The 19,149-nt window shown below is 40.0% G+C and overlaps 1 protein-coding gene across 1 annotated transcript; it reads right to left on the bottom strand.

Moving 5' to 3' along the window:
* Positions 1 to 7,848: 7,848 nt before the first annotated feature.
* LOC131241055 (phospholipase A1-II 1-like) lies at positions 7,849 to 13,109 on the bottom strand. The gene is made up of 2 exons (XM_058239684.1): positions 12,504 to 13,109; positions 7,849 to 8,918 (listed from the first exon to the last, which is right to left on the bottom strand). Exons 1-2 carry the CDS (start codon positions 13,077 to 13,079, stop codon positions 8,280 to 8,282), a joined length of 1,215 nt encoding a protein of 404 aa, XP_058095667.1. The 5' UTR covers positions 13,080 to 13,109; the 3' UTR covers positions 7,849 to 8,279.
* Between the last annotated feature and the right edge of the window lie 6,040 nt (positions 13,110 to 19,149).

Here is a 19,149-nt window from a genome sequence, read left to right as displayed (position 1 = left end):
TCTCCTTCAGCTTTGGATTTATCTCAAGTTTGAACTTGTGCTCTAAAATTATCTAAAAATTTTGATGAATGGTGTGGATATAACACAAAGATCATGGTCGGGGCCTAGAGAGGTTCCACGTGTTAAAAGTTGTATTAATGCGTGAACGAGAAAATTGGCCTATTTTGTGAGCCGGAGTCATCAGAAATTACCTGTACCAATGAGAAGCGCTAGCACTGGAATTTCTGATGCTCCTCACACGGGATCCGCACTCAACAGGAATTATTAGTGCCGGTAGTTTCATTGGTACATGTGATCATTGTTGATCAGACCAGCTAAGGAAAAAAACAACGTGAATTTTCTCTTCCCGCACACTACACATCACAAGTTTTAACGTGCGAAGCTTCTCTATTCCAATCATGATTTATGTTAGATTCACACTATCTATCAGTTTTTCCAGGTCATCCAGCAATATGAGACAAAAAATGAGGTACATCCAAAGCTCAAGTGCAACACAGCACAGAAAGCAGTGGGTAATTAACTAACTACCATTGAAACCGTCCTAGGGCCAACTGTGGAATTTATTGGTCATTGAACCTGTTCATAAGGTTACAAAGACCTAGATGAAACGAAAAAACAAATATCAGATTGATCAAAGCTTTCTGTGGCGCCAAAAAGTTTTCAACGGTAGGCGCCAATTCCTATTGTTTCATGTGGTGTGGTCCACTTGGAGTTAGAATCCACCTTATCTTTGGGCTTATATTCTATAATGATCTGAAAAAAAGGATGGGTAGTGTAGATCTAAGAAATACAATCATTGTGAGACCCGTATAAATTTCACACGTCCAGAAAACAGGAAGTGTTGACATATGGAACTTATGTGGGCCCATCATAATGCAGGTGTCAGATCCACATTGTCCATCCCATTTTCCATATCCTTCTAGGGCATAAGACAAAAAAATGAAGCAAAAAGAAAGCACATATGGGCCACACTATAGGAAATAGTGTGAATTGGATGCCTATCATTGAAGACTTTATGGAGCCTCAAAAGGCTATCATGAAGCTAATATTTGTTTTTTTTTTCCTTAGTCCAGTTCTTTCTAACCTTATAAAGAGGTTAGATAGCAAATAAATCTCACCATAGACTCTAGGAAGGCTTCAATAGTAGTTGTTCAACTCCTATTTTCTGCATTGCGGTCCACTTGAGCTTTCGATGTACTTCATTTTTGGGCTCATTTCTAAAATGATTTAGAAAAGGAAATGGATGATGTGGATTTAACATATAAATTATGTTGGGGTAGAGAAGTTCCACACATTAAAAGTTGTAGTGTAGTATGCAATCTATTTGGGTGAGAGAAAAAGGGTGTATTTTGTGATATGGTGTCATCCGCAATGGGAGCCTAATATTTTCATGTGCCTTCAGCATATATGATCCGCACATCAGCCATACATCATCTCAAATTAGAGCAGCAATTTGTGGGAATCTTTTTGGCTAAGTGGCATACCCAAAATCAGATTGATCGCCCAATCTTAACCTTTGATTCTTAGTCACTTATTTATTGAAAAGGCCCCATTGGATATGTTTATTTTCAACTGTCCAGTAAATTTCCAACAAATCGAGACAGTCATCTAATAAAGTAATAGTAATTTTTGGTTCATGACACATCTAAATTTTACCCACTTTTTGCACAGTTTAATTAAATTGTTTGTACTCCACGTGTGCATTAAATTGCTTGTACTCCACATTCTATTGCCATTGGAAAAACGAAAATACAATGAAGGGAGCCGGGGAATGGTACTAGGATGTCGACCTCACGAGAGCTGCAATGATGTCGAGCTGCGTGGGCCCCACCGTGATGTGTATCGGAAATCCACACCGTGCATTTGTTGGGTCCCATCTAGGTTATGGGATATCCAATAAATAGGCTGTATCCGGAACTCAAGTTAGTCACACCATTTGAAATAGTGTGAAATCATGACTAAAATATCTAAAAGCACTTGTTGGAGCCACCTGAGTTTTGGACATGTTGGAAACTTGTTTTGACCCGTAATCCAAGTGGAACACACACAATAGATGGGCTGGATTTCTAAACAACATCTCACTGGTTCCTATAAAAGATCATGAAGATTTCAATGAGTGAATATCTACTCTCAATTATTGCCTATGGTGTGTCCCAGCTAATTCCTGTATTTGCCTTACTTTTAGGCCCGTGGCCTATCAAGAAATGATGCATGTGATTGATGGGGTGAATGTCAGTGGCCTACCAAGAAAGGGTGCATCTGATTGATGGGGTGAATGTCCTTCACACATCACAGTGGGGCCCACACAACTAAGTTTCTTATTACTTCCACTCATACCTTTTTCCGATGGAGCCGTGGACAAAGAACCCACGTCAAGGCCCAAAGTTGGCAATGTATGTTTATTTTAGGTAGAGAGCTGTATGGTTGCGATGTCTATACCTACCTCCCGTTGGTGATTGTTCACTTTCTTTTCGTGATTCTCATGCTACATCAGTGTGGTGGTTGATGTCTGAGGCGGATTGCGCCTGTACGATAAGAAATCGGATTGCGTACTGAGTTACTCAGTAGGCTTTTATCATACTGAGTAAACTCAATTGGGCCTACCGTGAATGTGTGTGGGTTATCCACGCCCTATATCCGTTTTCCAGCTAATTTTATTAGTTGAGTCGAAAATCGAAGCATGCCCAAAGCTCGAGTAGACCACACCACAGGAAACAGTGGGAATAATGACTTCCACTGTTGAAACCTTGGTAGCCCCACAGTGATGTTTATTTGTCATCCAACCTGTTCATAAGATTACACAGAAATGGATGAAAGGAAAAAGTAAATAACAGATTGATCCAAAACTTCTGTGGCACCCAAGAAATTTTCAATGGTATAATTTCAATTCACACTCTTTCCCTTGGTGAGGTCTACTTGAGATTTGGATATAATTAGTTTTTTGTCTAAAGCACTCAAATTATCTTTTAAAATGGATGGACGGAGTGGATAAAATATGTAAATTATGGTGAACCCCACAGAGTTTACACAGTAAGCTTAGGGTGCTGATTTACTCAGTAGGCAATCAGCGTCCATACGATAATCCTTCTAGGCAGGACTCCTGGGATCACTATAATGTATGTGTTTTATCCATGCAGTATATCCATTTTTCTAAGATAATTTTTTGAGAAGGAACCCAAAATTGAGGAAGATCCAAGCCTCAAGTCGACCACACAGTGGGGATTAAACTCCAACCGTTATGAGTGGCAAAAGTTTTGTGATCAATTTGATATTTGTGTTTTCCCTTCATCCAGGGCTATATGACCTTATGAATAGGTTGGATGGCAAATAAACATTACAGTGTTCCCTAGAAAGGTTTCAACGGTGACTTTAGTCCACTTGAGAATTGTACCTGCTTAATTTTTAGATTCATATCTTAAAATGATATGAAAAAAATTGATGAACGGTATGGATAAACCCATACATCACAGTGGCTGCCTCTGATCCCGTTCCTGGACGTATTAAGCATATAATGCGCCAAGGGGCGGTATGCAATCCACTTCCGTTGATGTCCAGGGTAAATTTTATTTAAGTCAAATAAAGCTAAATTTGGGCCCAATTAATGTAACAGACGTATCAAACTTATGTTAGCTTTGCACCGTTTAAAAAAAAAAAAAAAAAAGAGCATAACTCTAGAAACATTCACACGGAAAAGTTGTACCGAAAACCATATGGTCCAAATGACTGACCCAACTATGAATGGATCATAGTCGAAATTAAATTGGATCGAGGAGATGATAATAACTATCTGATTTTTCGTTTAAATTTGTACCTAGAGCTAGGCAAAGGATGGCTGGACTCGTCTGACTCATTCAGACTCAAGTCAACCTGAAATCTAACTCGGAATTGGGTTGACATCTTCCAATCCAAACTCAAACCCAGTCGGGTTTAGGTTATCTAGTAACTCGACTCGACCTGAAATCTAACTTGGTATTGACCCGACTGAATCCGTAACCTAACTCATACATTTTAAAAAGAAAAAGAAAAAAAAAAAACTCACATACAATGTGGCTCATAAAGAGGATGCAATTCCGGCAGGTGCACTTAGATTCTAAGCTATGATTTCAGCCCATGGATACTCGCTGCACCCAACCCGACTTGATGCTGACTCGACCCGACCTAGTGCTGACTCGACCCAACTCGGTACCTATGATTGGGTCGGACTCGGTCAAGATTAGTCTAGGCCAGAACCAGTGATGTAGAGCGGGTCGCGAACAGTTACATGGCCAAGATGGATCAGAAAAGGCCCGGTCGATGATAGAAGTGATCCAGACCATCGAACCTTAAATCGGGCGTATCTTGCAATCCGGAATGAGTTACCTGACGTAAAATATATGATTTTGGGGTAGAACGAGCTACTGAAGCCAACCAACCCCGCTATGTCGGATTGCGCAGCCCGGAATTGCGAAAAACCCCTGTATCGACGGTCGTTTCCCTGTTTTAATTTCGTTTTTACTATAAATAATAAGTTTTAGTTTGATTATAACTCTTCATCCGTCGGGCTTTAAGAGTTGCGCCCAACGTGAAAAAAGTTTAGAATAATTAGGAGAACGGTTTGGTGAAGCCAAATAGGACACTTACTATTTTTGGCCGAAAACCTTGCGCACTAGTAGACATCACGACCGTCTATAAATAGTAAGTTTACTATTTATAGTAAGTCGCGGATTCTAGGAGTTTGAGTTGTAGTTTGATTCTGATTTCTTTCCCATTGCTTGGTACCCTCATTTAAAGGGTTGTGAACTCATTTTTATTCATGAAATTAATCAGTTTTGAATTTCTTAGAATTTATTTCTATTTTCTGCTTTCTTTCCTCGTGGATTCGAGAAGTTTCTGTGAGGAGTCCAGAGAAGCTCCGTGGATTCGGAGTAGTTATCCTCATCACGTTCATCCCTGCGTCAACCGGACTCGAATGGTCAGTCATGCTGGACTCAGTACCGAGTTTCGGGTTAGATCTATTTCAAAACCCGATCAAGACAGGTCAACCCTAACTCGCTCTGACTCAACTTATGCCCAGCTCTATTCGTACCCCTCTCTATTTTACTTCAAACCTCTATTTGATAGCTATTACTTAGATGGTTAGGATTGCTTGGTTGGTGTGATTTTAGATATATGTTCCATCGATAATGGGATCAATTTGGATGGTCTCGATAGCTGTACGTCACGTGTGAGGAGAGCCACCACATTTTTTTCAGATGGTGCAAAAGTTCAGCTGCCAAGAAAAATCTCATGCTTCTTTCTCCATCTCTTCCCTTATTTAGGCACTTTATCCAAGTGGGTGGATGAGATTACGTGGCCATTAGAACTTCCTGTATGAGAATTACATGACGTCCAAACGTACCTCCATGTACTTCATAAATATAGTTGTGATTTGATAGAACACACTGCCTTGATTTTTTTGGTAATGGGACAGTTAAAATACAGCCCGAGATGGGGTGCGGCTTCCTTGACCGTGGGGCCAACGACAATCTATGTTACTTATATCCATGCCGTCCATCCGTTTTGAAAACTCATTTTAGGGTATGACCCCAAAAATTAAGCAAAATCTCGGGTGGACCATAATACAGGAAACAGCAAAATCTCAGGTGGACCATAATACAGGAAACAGTGGTAATCAACCATTAAAAACTTCTCTAGCACCACAAAAGTTTTGGATCAAGCTCATATCCGTGTGGTCTCTTCATCCAGGTCTTTGTGACCTTATCAGCAGGTTGGATGGCAAAGTAAACATTCCAGTGACCCCCATGAAGTTTTTAATGGTGAGGATACAATCAGTACTGTTTCCAGTTGTATGGTCCACCTAAGATTTCGTTCTGCTTCATTTTTGTGATCATTCCCAAAAATAAGCTTTCAAAATAGATGAACATTGTAGATGTAATATACACACAGTGGGCCCCACAGTTAGGGATCCACCCAAACCGCACCCATGAGATGGAGGGACCCGTAGACAAAGATCCCCCATCAAGGCCCATGGCTGCCAATATTTATTTTAGGTAGGCAGTTAGATGATGGCGAATTTTATGCCATCTACCTACCACTAATGGTAGTTCATTTTCTTTTTAGTGATTTTGATGCTCTGTTAGAATGTGATAGTTGATGTAAAAGCATTCACCAGTGTATTATACACGCACTATACATTTACTCAAACAAAACCGCTGAAATTTGAGCCTAGTTTATGTAAGTCATGTATTAAACTTATCCTGACATATGATTCATAGGAACTTGTTTGCTTAATATGGACCGTTGGATATTTTCATCTCAACCGTTCATAAAGGTTATTAGCAAATTAGATAGCGGCCAACAACAATTAGGACAGTTTTACTTTTTCGACAGGTCTACAATTTCTTAGTTCCTGAAAATCAAGCTTATACTCCACCAGAGCATCAAAGTTCTTCCATTTTCTTCTAGAAGCGTCGATCCATAGACAATGCAATCCATAATAGAAAATTAAAATGGCATGTACTTTCATGTGGTTATGGTTGGGGATCTTATATATATTCAATGGTGTCCATTTTCATTCATAAAGTGGAACCCTTGGTGCACTCTACTTTATAAAAACTAAAGAGACAAGCCTTTTCTTCCAAGGGAGAGATATGTGATTGAAGAGGGGTTACGTGCAAGTTTCATTGGCTACATAGCAACCGGATGGTGACTACCTGTGTGTCGATCGAGTAAATGGACACTTGTCTCTCGACGCCGTCTATATATTTCTTCTATCTTGGGCAACGTTGGGTGAAAACTAGGTGATGGGGAGTACGTGTTGAACGCCTTGCCTCCACATAGTATAATGTTGAGCCACGTATGCAATGCTAGCAGGCATGGATAGGATTGTGGGGACTCGTGTGATCTAAGGTACAGCAACACTGAGATGAAAGAATAAGTGGAATGGTTGGCCGTGGATTTATTTATTTATTTATTTATTTCGGTGGAAGTTGGTCTATCAAAGGGGTTTGAATATTGAGAAATTTGCAAGTTCAACTAAGAGGCCATTTGAATGCAAGCAAAGTTATGTTCAGCATGAGCTGTCTAGGCCATATTGTCTTGATCAATAAGCAATGCTGGTCATGCTTTTTTTTTATTTTTCAAATTTTGATTTTTATTTATTTATGTGTGTGCGTGTGTTTTGTTTGTTGTGTTTTTCTTAATTGCAAAAATAAAAATAAAAAATAAAAAATGTATGATTGAAACAAAAGAAACTCACCAAAAACTTAGCTGCGCGCATCAAACATGGCAGATGGAATATAGCAAATAAGAGCTACCTAAAGATAGTTGGTAGAACATGTGCACATTGACACGAGTGGTACATGATCCATACATGATCAGATGAACATGGCAGATTTGGCACACGCTCATGTAGTTGGTGGGCTGTCAATTGGCTGGGTAAGATCCAATTTTCCATCAGGCCTGGCCTAACCAGTTCAAAATCCAGGCCTAGGTGAACCTAGGAAACTGATCCGCAGCACTATCTAGCACTCTACTGGATGATATGATCAACAACAGGATCATAATCCTTCAAACGACAACGTGCTGTGCTAGGAAAACACATGTAAATTAAGTTTTCAAGAAGTAGAAACCATTTTCATATATAGAAGTCGACCCAACTAATTGAAACAGAAACGATTAGCGTGAACCCTTGTCATCCTTCTTATAAACTATTCCAATCTCGTATTAACTAAATCTTCAGGAAATGGATGAATTACAATTCTCTATGATTAATAGAGGATTCTACTTTATTAACTGGGCTAGCTAGGAAGAGAAATCATGCAATCAATAGGAGTTGAATTAGAGAAAAAAAAAAAGAAGAAGAAGGGAGAAGAGGCAAAGCACCAGATTTAGTAAGGTCACTGCTACTTTTTATTATAGATTCCAGGTCTACACTCTGCATACGCTTATTCTAATTAAACAAGAAAACATTCAAGAGGACAAAGTCCATTCATCCATAGTACACATGACATATGTGTATGGTGATCCAAATCATTCATTCACCAGAAACAACCAAGAATGGATCATGGACATAATTCGTAAATTACATTGATCAAAACCATTTAAAAATTGGTGTACTAAATCACCTAGTGCACCATTTTTATAATGGTTAGGATTGTTTGAACACCGCATTTTTTGTCCATGATCTATCCCACGGTTGAACACAATGAATGAACGGTTACATATGGCACGTATACAGTTTATTCTCATATTTCATTTATTTATTGTACATGACCCCATCTATTTAGACCACTTAAAATTCAAACGTCTGGGGTGTCTTCCTCACGGTCGTCCAAATGCCATGTCCCATCATCATGTTGCACCATACCCTTATTTTTCTCAATCCACCATGAACTAGGGATGCTATAGTCATCCTTCAACGCATCTGTCCCTTTATTCACAAGGTTTATGTCACGATTCACTTCAAGTTCAAACCCTCCTTTACTCCCTTGCGTCCCTGCAACCCCATGCAAATAGACTTCTAAGTTGTGCCAGCTCTTGTCAGTGGACTTCAAGTAGTTCGAATCTCGCGAGTCGAATGATAGTTCCACGCCGACCTCCACGTACCTAATCGGCTTTAACAGGTTGTTATTAACAAACCCAAAAATAGGGAGGCCAGGGACAATGTCAGGGACATTTCGGACACGTAGCAGCCGTAGATCATTCATCGAAGAGAAGGCGAGCTTGAAGTCGGAGTCCCCAACTAGAGGGCACGCGAAGACGATGGCGGTGACTGGGCAGGCCTTACCAGAGATATCATTGACCTTGTTAGCACCATTGCCCACAATGTCGGCTGCATTGATAGTGGCGACCGCTGCACCCATGCTGTGGCCGACCACAGTAATGCTGATCTCTTCATTCTTATATATTTCCACTAGTCTTCTTACCTCAGTTAAGACCTGCCAGAGATGAAGATGACACATTTCGTTAGTCTGTCGAATCCAGTTCTTTTTACTCTCTTGCAGAACGGGCCAATGTGTTATATGAGTGGGGATCACCCTTTTTTTTCTGTTTTCTTTTCTTCTTTTTTTTGATTTATGGACCCCGTGGTGAGCCTGAGATGGTCGAAAAGTCAGGTTAATGTACCAAGCATGCATTGAAGGAACGCACAGTTAAAGGTTGGTTGGGGTTACAAGTTTGTGAACCTTTCTAGTGGTACGTACCTTAGTAGGTGCGTGTATAAAATAAAATATTACTATGTTTTTTTTTTTAAGAATAGCCCTTGAATTTATTACGAGAGAACTGGATAAAAATAAGAGATGAAATTGATATGATTGAAGAAATACTATTTGTAAAGACTTCTCATATAAGTTATAGAAATTGTAAAACCTAAATCCAAAGCTTTCTGAAAATATTAAACTTTCTAAAATAATAATTTATTAAGAATTCTTAAATAACTTTTTAAGCTAAGTCAAATTCTTTCTCATGATTCAAATAAAGACTATTATACTTTAAAAATAATGAAAATCTTGCTTTATTAGAAATCATAAAATTTAACTTAAAACTTTTTTTAAAAAAATTTGAAATAATATATTATTGAAATTTGTTTGGAGCAATTGCCTTGCATTGGCTAGCATGTGAAATTCATTGATGGCTAATACAATATTGAAACTCGTGTCATCTGCAACTCGGGACAGCCCAAATTTATAAGCTCCTATCATCATAATATATGAATTAAATCTACATAATGTATCCATTTTTTCATATCAATTTAGGGAATGAGACAAAAAACATGGCAGATCGAAGGCTCAAGTAGGCCACATTATAAGAAATAGTGGAAATTGGATGCTTACCGTTAAAATTCTCTTGGGACTATAGAAGACTCTAATCAAGTTGATATTAGGGGTGCACACGGGTCGGTTTGGTCTGGTTCTGGAGTGAAATCAGAACCAAACCGTTCCTAATGGCTCTAGGATATTTGGAACCGAAACCGGACCATTAGTACCCTAGAATCGAACCGAAACCAAACCGTTAAAACCAGTTTGGTTCTGGATCGGTTCTATGATTCTGGGCTTTTTATAATTCAGCCCAATTGCATTTTTTATTTTATCATCTAGCCCATGTCTATGCATATTGTGATCCATTTGATGAATGATTTAGATATTGTATAAGGTCTGCAAAAATACATTTATAAAAACAATCAAATTGTGCATTATAAACCATAAATCATGAGTCAAATATGAAAACAATTAACGGGTTCCTGGTTCGGTTCCAAGTTCGGTTCTAGGTTCGGTTCCACGGTTCGGTTCTACGGATCAAATCCATGGTTTGGTTCTACGGATCGATTCATGGTTCGGTTCGGTTCAGTTCTACATACCCCCAAACCGAGAACCGAACCGATGTAATCAGTTCTTTGATTTTTGGAACTGGCGCACTCTAGAACCGGACTAAACCGGACCATTTGGTCGGTTCCAGTCTGGTTCTACGGTTCTACCGGTTCGATGTGCACCCCAAGTTGATATGTATGTTTTTCCTTTCATTGAGGTATTTGTAACCTTGTGAAGAGGTCGTTAAATGACAACTAAACCTCACTATGGGTCCCTGCTCGTGGGTTAGTGGTAGACTCACAAGTGTTTCAACACTAAGGTCATAGGTTGGAATACCCATTGAGGTGTGGGTGGGAGTAAAGGCATTTAAATAAATAAATAAACCTCATGGTAGGCCCTAAGATGATTTCAACAGTAGTTGTTCAATCCTCACTGCTTTTTTTGGTGTGGTACACTTGAGCTTTGGATGTGTGTCATTTTTAGGATCACAATCTAGGATGATCTGAAAATTTTAATGGACAGTGTGGATCTAACACAAAAAAACATGGTAGAGCAGAGAAATTTTATGATGTTAAAAGTTGTGTGGTGTATTACACATAAAATAGGTTGTTTTGTTAGAATTGTGGTGCGCATTCAACGCAGACAATCCGTAATCTTCATTTCTCTGGTTACCTCAAAAGTGGATAATTTATTTCTCATGGTTATCGCAGCCGGACACGTGAACTTAGTTTTTAGGACACGATCGACTTGAGTGGAGCCCGGGATTAGCTCAAATATCCATAGCAGTTATGTTTCTGTGTCCATTCATTTCGCATAGAAAATTATTCCAGAAGACGCTTTACTATTATTCCATGAAGAATTCTTCTTCAATGTCGGCTTCGTTGAATTCCATGACGTGTACAGTGTGCACATGCACATATCACCACACATGTGTACACGTATGTGGTTGTTAGGACCGTTGATATGGTTGGCTATCATGTCAATGGGGGCGCCATAGCCCAAAACACAAGGAGATCACAATGATCCATCCATGTTGGTACGACAGATCAACCATCCAGATCATGCTACTGGATACATGGTGGTTGTTTGGATTTTTGGTCCCATATACTTTGTATGTGGTTTTCGATCCCAAGCCTAGCCAAAACCAAAGCACTAGCTCAGGTCACGCCTCAAAAGATCAGGTACACTAACCAACTCAACTTATGAGCTGGCTGTTTTGCTTACTGTCTCTTGACAGTAAAAGGCCATTGTCACGATTACTAAAATTCTCTATGGAATCATTTTAGTGCATCCATGGGCCAACCCACATGTTATACAAAATCAGAAGCCAAAAATTTTTGCTTAAAACCCAGATTGGCCATTTCACTGTGGGTGATTGTCAACATGATCTGAACACGACGCATGGACGTGATGAGGTCAAGCAGTCTTCCTCAAGGATAACTACTCCAAATTCACGGAGTTTCTCTGGACTCCTGACATAGATTACTTGAAGCTACTAGGGAAGAAAATAAAATATAATTTCTAATAATTTCAAAAATAAATTGATAATAAAAATAAATTTACAATCCTTTAAATATTAATATCAAACCTAGCATTAAGTTTCAGAATCAAACTCAAACCCACACCCTAAAATTGTGACTTACTATAAAACTTACGATTTATAGACCATCATGATTTCAACTAGACTTCATGGTTTCGGCAAAAAAATAAGTGTCCAATTTGACCCAACCACGTTGTTCCCCTATTTTTCTAAGCCTTTCATGTTGGGTACGACTCCTAAAATACAATGGATCAAAAGTTACTATCCAACTAAAACTTACGGTAAATAGTAAAAATGGAAATAAAATGAATTTTCAACCATCGATCTGATGGAATCTCGCATATTCATCATGGGCAACCCAGTGTAGCAGGTTTGTTGGCTAAAGTAGCTTCTCCTACCCAAAATCATATATGGTATGTCGAATAATTCATTCTGATTTGGGAGATATGCCTGTTTTAAGGTTCTGATGGTCCGGATCACTTCCGCATCTGATCGGGCCTTCTCTGGTCCATCTTGTCCATGAAATTGTCGGCAACCCACGCTACATCACAAATGATCAGATGGTACTGATGGTATGTGACCCCATATTGACTACCTTGAAGGTGATAAGGTCACTACGGCAAGCTTTGGGTGTAGGGTGTTTACACACTGGAGAATTACTGTGGTTGAAAGCATACCTGTTCTCTGGCACTAGTCTTGCTGTAGGAGGATTCTGGATCAGTGGAGGTGTAGATTGATAAGAAACCCTCGTGCACTTTGGGGTCTTTGGCGCCACCTCCAGTAGAAGCGTTCCCCAATATTTCAGAAGCCGAAACCATGTTGACAGTGATATCGTTTATCCATTCAGAATCCAGACGTGTTCCGCGCCAGGATATCACTATGTCCCTCCTCCCCAGCGCTACCTTCCCTTCATCAGTGGCCACTGCAACGTATCCTATCCAGCTCGAGTTACTAACAAAGAGAATTTCAGGAAGATCAATCTCAGACGTTGCGTAGAAGAACTTGGTCACTTCATATTTAAATGGATTTCCTTTCACAAGGCCCACCCTATCAAACAAGTTGGCCTTCGAATACCGGCTAGTGCCGTAGTTCTTCGATACCTTCACATCGTTGAAAGCATCACCAACTGCTTCATTCAAGTTACCATAGTTGAGTATGCTTCGTCGTAGGTCGAGGTCGAGAGGATCAAGCAGATTGTTCCAGTTATCCTTGCCGCTGATCTCCTCCCATCGGTGAGCGATGTTTCCCGCCATTGATGCTAGCTGGCTATGAATAATGAAGTGGGTGGCTTGTGTCCCTCGTTGCTCCCATGCATCTATTTATAGAAAAGGAAAACATGGAAACGAGTTGCCCGATCGTGAAAAACATGTGCCTTGTATCCATCAGGAAAACGATGCCATGAAGTGAGTCGGTTGATATTAGCGTTTGAGCTGAACGTGATCAGCATGCATTACACGCTCCCAACTTAGCTCTCGAGCTGAACTTGATCTTTGATTGGAATTTGAATAGCGTGAAAAGCATCCCATGAATTGAGGCTATTGTGTTAGATACGGGGAGATTTGCAAATCCAAAAACCGTGTGCAGCAAGCTGTTAGCTTAGATTTTTTCTTCTTCTAAGATTAGATTGCTAGCTATGAAGATTTCTTTCTAGATTTCTCTGAATTATTTTTTCTTTATTTAGCTACCCCTAGGATGAATCTAGACAGGGATAGTTTAGTAATTGCACACAATAAGAAAGCCTATAAATAGGCAGCAGTGTAATACGATTTTCTCATTCCAAAAGGCAGTTGCTGTTCTCTCTTCTTCTTCTTCCAAAAGTTGCTGTTTTTGTTTCATGGTGGCTGCAGCCACACGTCAGCAGGAAGCTGGGTTTTAGACCCAACAAAGTGGTATCAGAGCCGACGATCCTTGGGCCTCATCAGCAAGAGGCAGATCCTGCACTCCCGGTTTTCAAAAAAATCAGCTTTTTTTTTTCAAAAGAAATCAGATTCCAGCCGCAGGTCTTCAAAAAAAACTGTATTGAAAAAAATTAGATTGCAGCAAAAAAAAAAATCTGTTTTTCAGAAAAATCAGATTGAAAAAAAATCTGTTTTAAAAAAAATCAGATTGAAAAAAAAAGTCTGTTTTTTTTTTCAAAAAAAATCAGATTGTAGCAAAAATCTGTTTTCAAACAATCAGATTGAAAAAAATCTGCTTTTTCAAAAAAATCAGATTGCAACAAAAAAAAAAAAATCTGTTTTTTATATAAAAAAAATCAGATTTCTATTTCATCCATCTCCCTTCATTTTTTTTTCGAAAAAAAAAACAGTCATTCCTTTAAAAAATAGAAAAAATGGCTAGCACAATCCAGCCGCAGGTTCCTAAGTTGTCAAAGGACAACTATGAAAAATGGTGCATCCAAATGAAGGCATTGTTCGGGTCGCAAGAATTATGGGAAATCATCACGGATGGGTATGAAGAACCCACTATGGAAGAAGAAGCCGTCTTCACCAATGAAGAAAAGATCACTCTAAAAAATCAGAGGAAGAGAGACAATAAAGCTTTGTTTCTCCTCTATCAAGGGTTGGATGAATCCACCTTCGAAAAGATTGCCGAAGCAATATCAAGCAAGCAAGCATGGGATACCCTTGGCACCATCTTCAAGGGTGTAGATCGAGTGAAGCGGGTTCGCCTTCAAACATTAAGAGCCGAGTTCGAAGCAACTCACATGAAGGAAGGTGAGAATGTTACTGATTATTTTTCGCGTTTGCTTGTAACTGTCAATAATTTGAAAAGAAATGGTGAAAAGATTGAAGATGTCCGAGTTATTGAAAAGATACTTCGATCCCTCACAACCAAGTTTGAGCATGTGGTTGTGGCGATCGAAGAATCAAAAGATATTGAGAAACTCTCCATTGAGGAGTTGATGGGATCGTTGCAAGTTCATGAGCAACGAATGCAGAAGACTGTTCGGTCCATGCCGATGGAACAAGCTTTGGAGTCAAGATTGACTCTTAATGATAGCAATGGTGGACGTGGAAGTTCACAACGTGGTGGACGGTTTGCTAACAATCGTGCAAGAGGCAGAGGGCGCGGATACCAACAAAGTCATGCCCAAAACCAACAGAAAAATACCAATTTCCATGGAAGAGGAAATGGTAGAGGTAGATCTATGCGTGGACGGGGAAGTACAAAGAACATCCAATGCTATAATTGCAACAAGCTTGGCCACTATGCATCTAATTGTTGGAGCAAGCCGATGAATCAAGACGAGCGATCCAACTATGCCGAAGCATCAGGACATGAACAAGAAAGCTCCACACTTCTCCTTGCACAAGAGAAAGGTAGTGATCAGCAGGACGTATGGTATCTCGACACGGGTGCAAGTAATCACATGTGCGGCGACAAGAAACTCTTTGTGGAACTCACAGAAGGAGTTCATGGCGATGTAACGTTTGGAGACTCATCAAAAACACCTGTGAAAGGTAAAGGTAAAATCCAAATCTTTCAGAAGAATGGTGTTCCAAACTATATCTCCAATGTGTACTATGTGCCTAACATGAAGAGTAACATACTGAGTCTCGGACAACTCCTCGAAAAAGGGTATGTCATACACATGGAGAACTCTTCTCTTTCCATTAGAGATTTGCATGGACGTTTGATTGTAAAAGTCCAGATGGCAAAGAACCGTATGTTTCCTCTCCATATAAACACAATGCTTGAGAAGTGTTTTTATGGCAAAGCAAAGAATGATTCCTGGATGTGGCATCTTCGCTTTGGCCATCTAAATTTCAGTGGCCTAAAACTTCTGTCCTCATCAAGCATGGTGCATGGTTTGCCTACTATTGAAGCTTCAGAACATGTGTGTGAGGCGTGCACACTTGGGAAACAACAAAGAAACTCCTTTCCGAGTGGAGTATCCCGAAGAGCAAGAGAACCGTTGCAGTTGGTTCACACTTACATCTGTGGACCATTAGAGTCAATCTCTGTTGGAGGTAATAAATACTTTATTATCTTCATTGACGATTTCAGTAGAAAATTGTGGGTCTATATAATTAAAGAGAAGTCTCTGCTTTTACTATTTTTAAAAATTTTAAGGCCCTTGTTGAAAAAGAAAGTGGTCTTAAAATCAAAACTCTCCGATCCGACAGAGGTGGGGAGTACACCTCAAATGTTTTTCGAGAATATTGCAGGGAACATGGCATTAAGCAACAACACACTGCAGCGTACACGCCACAACAAAATGGAATTGCGGAACGAAAAAACCGCACCATCCTCGATATGACGAGGACCATGCTGAAGGAGAAAAGTCTGCCAAAGAATTTCTGGGCAGAGGCAGTTGCATGTACTGCCTATCTGCTCAATAGGTGTCCAACCAAGAGTGTCAGATTCCAGACACCGCAAGAAGCATGGAGTGGATACAAGCCGAGCGTGGCGCACCTTAAGATCTTTGGGTGTGTCGCCTACGCTCAAGTTCCAAAAATGAGAAGGAAAAAGCTTGATGATCGTGGCGAGAAATGCATCTTCATCGGCTGCGAAGAGTCAAAGGCATACAAGCTCTACAACCCACTAACCAATAAGCTGGTGGTGAGTAGAGATGTGGTATTTTGTGAGGAAGAAGCATGGAAATGGAACGAGGGAAACTCAGCCAAAGAAAAGCAAATCGAGGTTGAAGAATATGAAGAAGAGAGACATGAGAAGCAAGAGCAGACACCCACATCACCCCCTTCGGATCACAGAAGTCCAGGAGTACGCTCCATCTCTCCTGGAAGTACTTCATCAAATCAGAATTCATCCAGCACATCTTCATCCGATTCTCCTTCACCCTTGGCTCCCATTAAAATGAAAAGCCTCAACGACATCTATGCAGAAACCGAGGAAGTGAATTTACTCTGCCTGTATGCGGACCATGAGCCTCTCACATTCGAGGAGGCTGTGAATGAAGAATGTTGGAGAAAGGCGATGGAAGAAGAGATTCATGCCATCGAGAAGAATCGAACATGGGAGTTGACCTCACTCTCCAAAAGCCAGAAGACCATTGGTCTCAAATGGGTGTACAAAATCAAGCGGAACGCCGATGGTAAGATCGAACGATATAAGGCAAGGCTCGTAGCAAAAGGCTACAAACAGAAATATGGGGTAGACTATGAAGAAGTTTTCGCCCCAGTTGCTCGCCTTGACACTGTAAGAATGATTATCTCCCTTGCAGCTCATCACAGTTGGATGATCTACCAACTGGATGTGAAATCTGCATTCTTAAATGGGGTACTCGAAGAAGAAGTATACGTTGACCAGCCTGAAGGCTTTGTCATGCAAGGGGAGGAACACAAGGTGTATCGGCTAAAGAAAGCCCTATATGGGTTGAAGCAAGCTCCCGTGCTTGGAATGCACGGATTGACAGTTATCTTCAAGAGAATGGCTTCGTCAAATGTCCGTATGAGCATGCAGTCTACACAAAGAAGAATGCCCGTGGTGATATCCTTATCGCTTGTTTATATGTTGATGATCTGTTGTTCACTGGGAACAGCCAGGCGATGTTTGAAGAATTCAAGCAGGCTATGTTCAAAGAGTTTGAGATGACTGATGGTGGATTGATGTCTTTCTTCTTGGGCATTGAAGTGAAGCAACAAGTCGACGGCATATATATATCCCAGAAGAAGTACACAAAGGAACTTCTTGAGAAGTTTCAGATGGTCAATTGTAAAGCCGTAAATACACCTATAACAACAGGCCTGAAGCTCACAAGAGATGGAGAAGGAAGAAACGTCGACTCAACCCTATTTAAGAGCCTAATCGGAAGCTTAAGGTACCTCACAATCACTAGGCCAGATATAGTCTACAGTGTTGGGATTCTAAGCCGGTATATGGAAGCCCCAAAAGAGTCACACTGGCTAGCTGCAAAACGAGTACTAAGGTATATCAAAGGGACTATTGAATTCGGTCTCTTTTATCCATACGATGATGAAGCGATGTTGTATGGATACTCTGATAGTGATTGGGGTGGTGACCAAGATGAAAGAAAAAGTACCACAGGCTATGCTTTCTATCTTGGGTCGACAGCATTTACATGGAATTCAAAGAAGCAGAGTGTGGTCGCCCTGTCCACATGTGAAGCTGAGTACGTAGCAGCTTCATCCACTGTATGTGAGGCGATCTGGCTAAGGAATCTGCTAAAGGAGCTGAAGCATCTACAGGAGGAATCCACTGTTATATATGTGGACAACAAGTCGGCAATCAAACTTGCCAAACATCCAGTTCAACATGGAAGGAGCAAGCACATCGACACAAGATATCACTTTCTTAGAGATCAAGTAAAGCAGAAATTGGTAAAGCTGGAATACTGTCACACCACTGAGCAAGTGGCAGATATCTTCACCAAAGCATTGCCAACTGACACATTCAGGAGACTTAGATCAATGCTTGGAATGAAGCCGGTTTTGGTTTGAAGGGGAGTGTTAGATACGGGGAGATTTGCAAATCCAAAAACCGTGTGCAGCAAGCTGTTAGCTTAGATTTTTTCTTCTTCTAAGATTAGATTGCTAGCTATGAAGATTTCTTTCTAGATTTCTCTGAATTATTTTTTCTTTATTTAGCTACCCCTAGGATGAATCTAGACAGGGATAGTTTAGTAATTGCACACAATAAGAAAGCCTATAAATAGGCAGCAGTGTAATACGATTTTCTCATTCCAAAAGGCAGTTGCTGTTCTCTCTTCTTCTTCTTCCAAAAGTTGCTGTTTTTGTTTCATGGTGGCTGCAGCCACACGTCAGCAGGAAGCTGGGTTTTAGACCCAACATATTGCATGTGCACATACTGACACAATCTCATTCTTGGTAATTTCTTGGCTGAGGAAATTTTCGTATGGTTTTCAGAAAATTTACTTTCTTCTTGTGGAATTTTTGAGAAAATCTAGCCGAAAATAAAACAATAATAATATTTGTTATTAAATTAATAAATAGTTTTAAAATTACAGGTATAAAATGGTGAGAAATGCTCCAATGCCATCAGAGCACAATAGATTAATTGTGCTCTTCCTTGACGGTTAATCCACTGACACTACAAAAAAAAAAAACCCTTTTAGGGGAGCATTTTTTACCAATGGCCATCTCTAAATGCCGGTGATAATGGGAATTACTGGCGGTCATCAAAATCTGGATCACTTACGAAGTCCACAACACATTCCACGTGATATATCATGCAAAAATCTGGCCAGATGTCTAATCAATCTTGATTGGGTGTTATTTTCTATAGCCATCCTTTTCCCTAAGCTATGGATGTGATGGTTAAAATTGGCTGGCAAAAGTGATTCATTATCTAATAAGGAATCCTTGATGGATCCTAAGA

This window comes from Magnolia sinica, chromosome 3 (genome assembly GCF_029962835.1).
Source record: "Magnolia sinica isolate HGM2019 chromosome 3, MsV1, whole genome shotgun sequence".
Classification (NCBI taxonomy): domain Eukaryota; kingdom Viridiplantae; phylum Streptophyta; class Magnoliopsida; order Magnoliales; family Magnoliaceae; genus Magnolia; species Magnolia sinica.
Note: the sequence above shows the minus strand (reverse complement) of the source record. Positions and strands in the feature narration are given on the sequence as shown.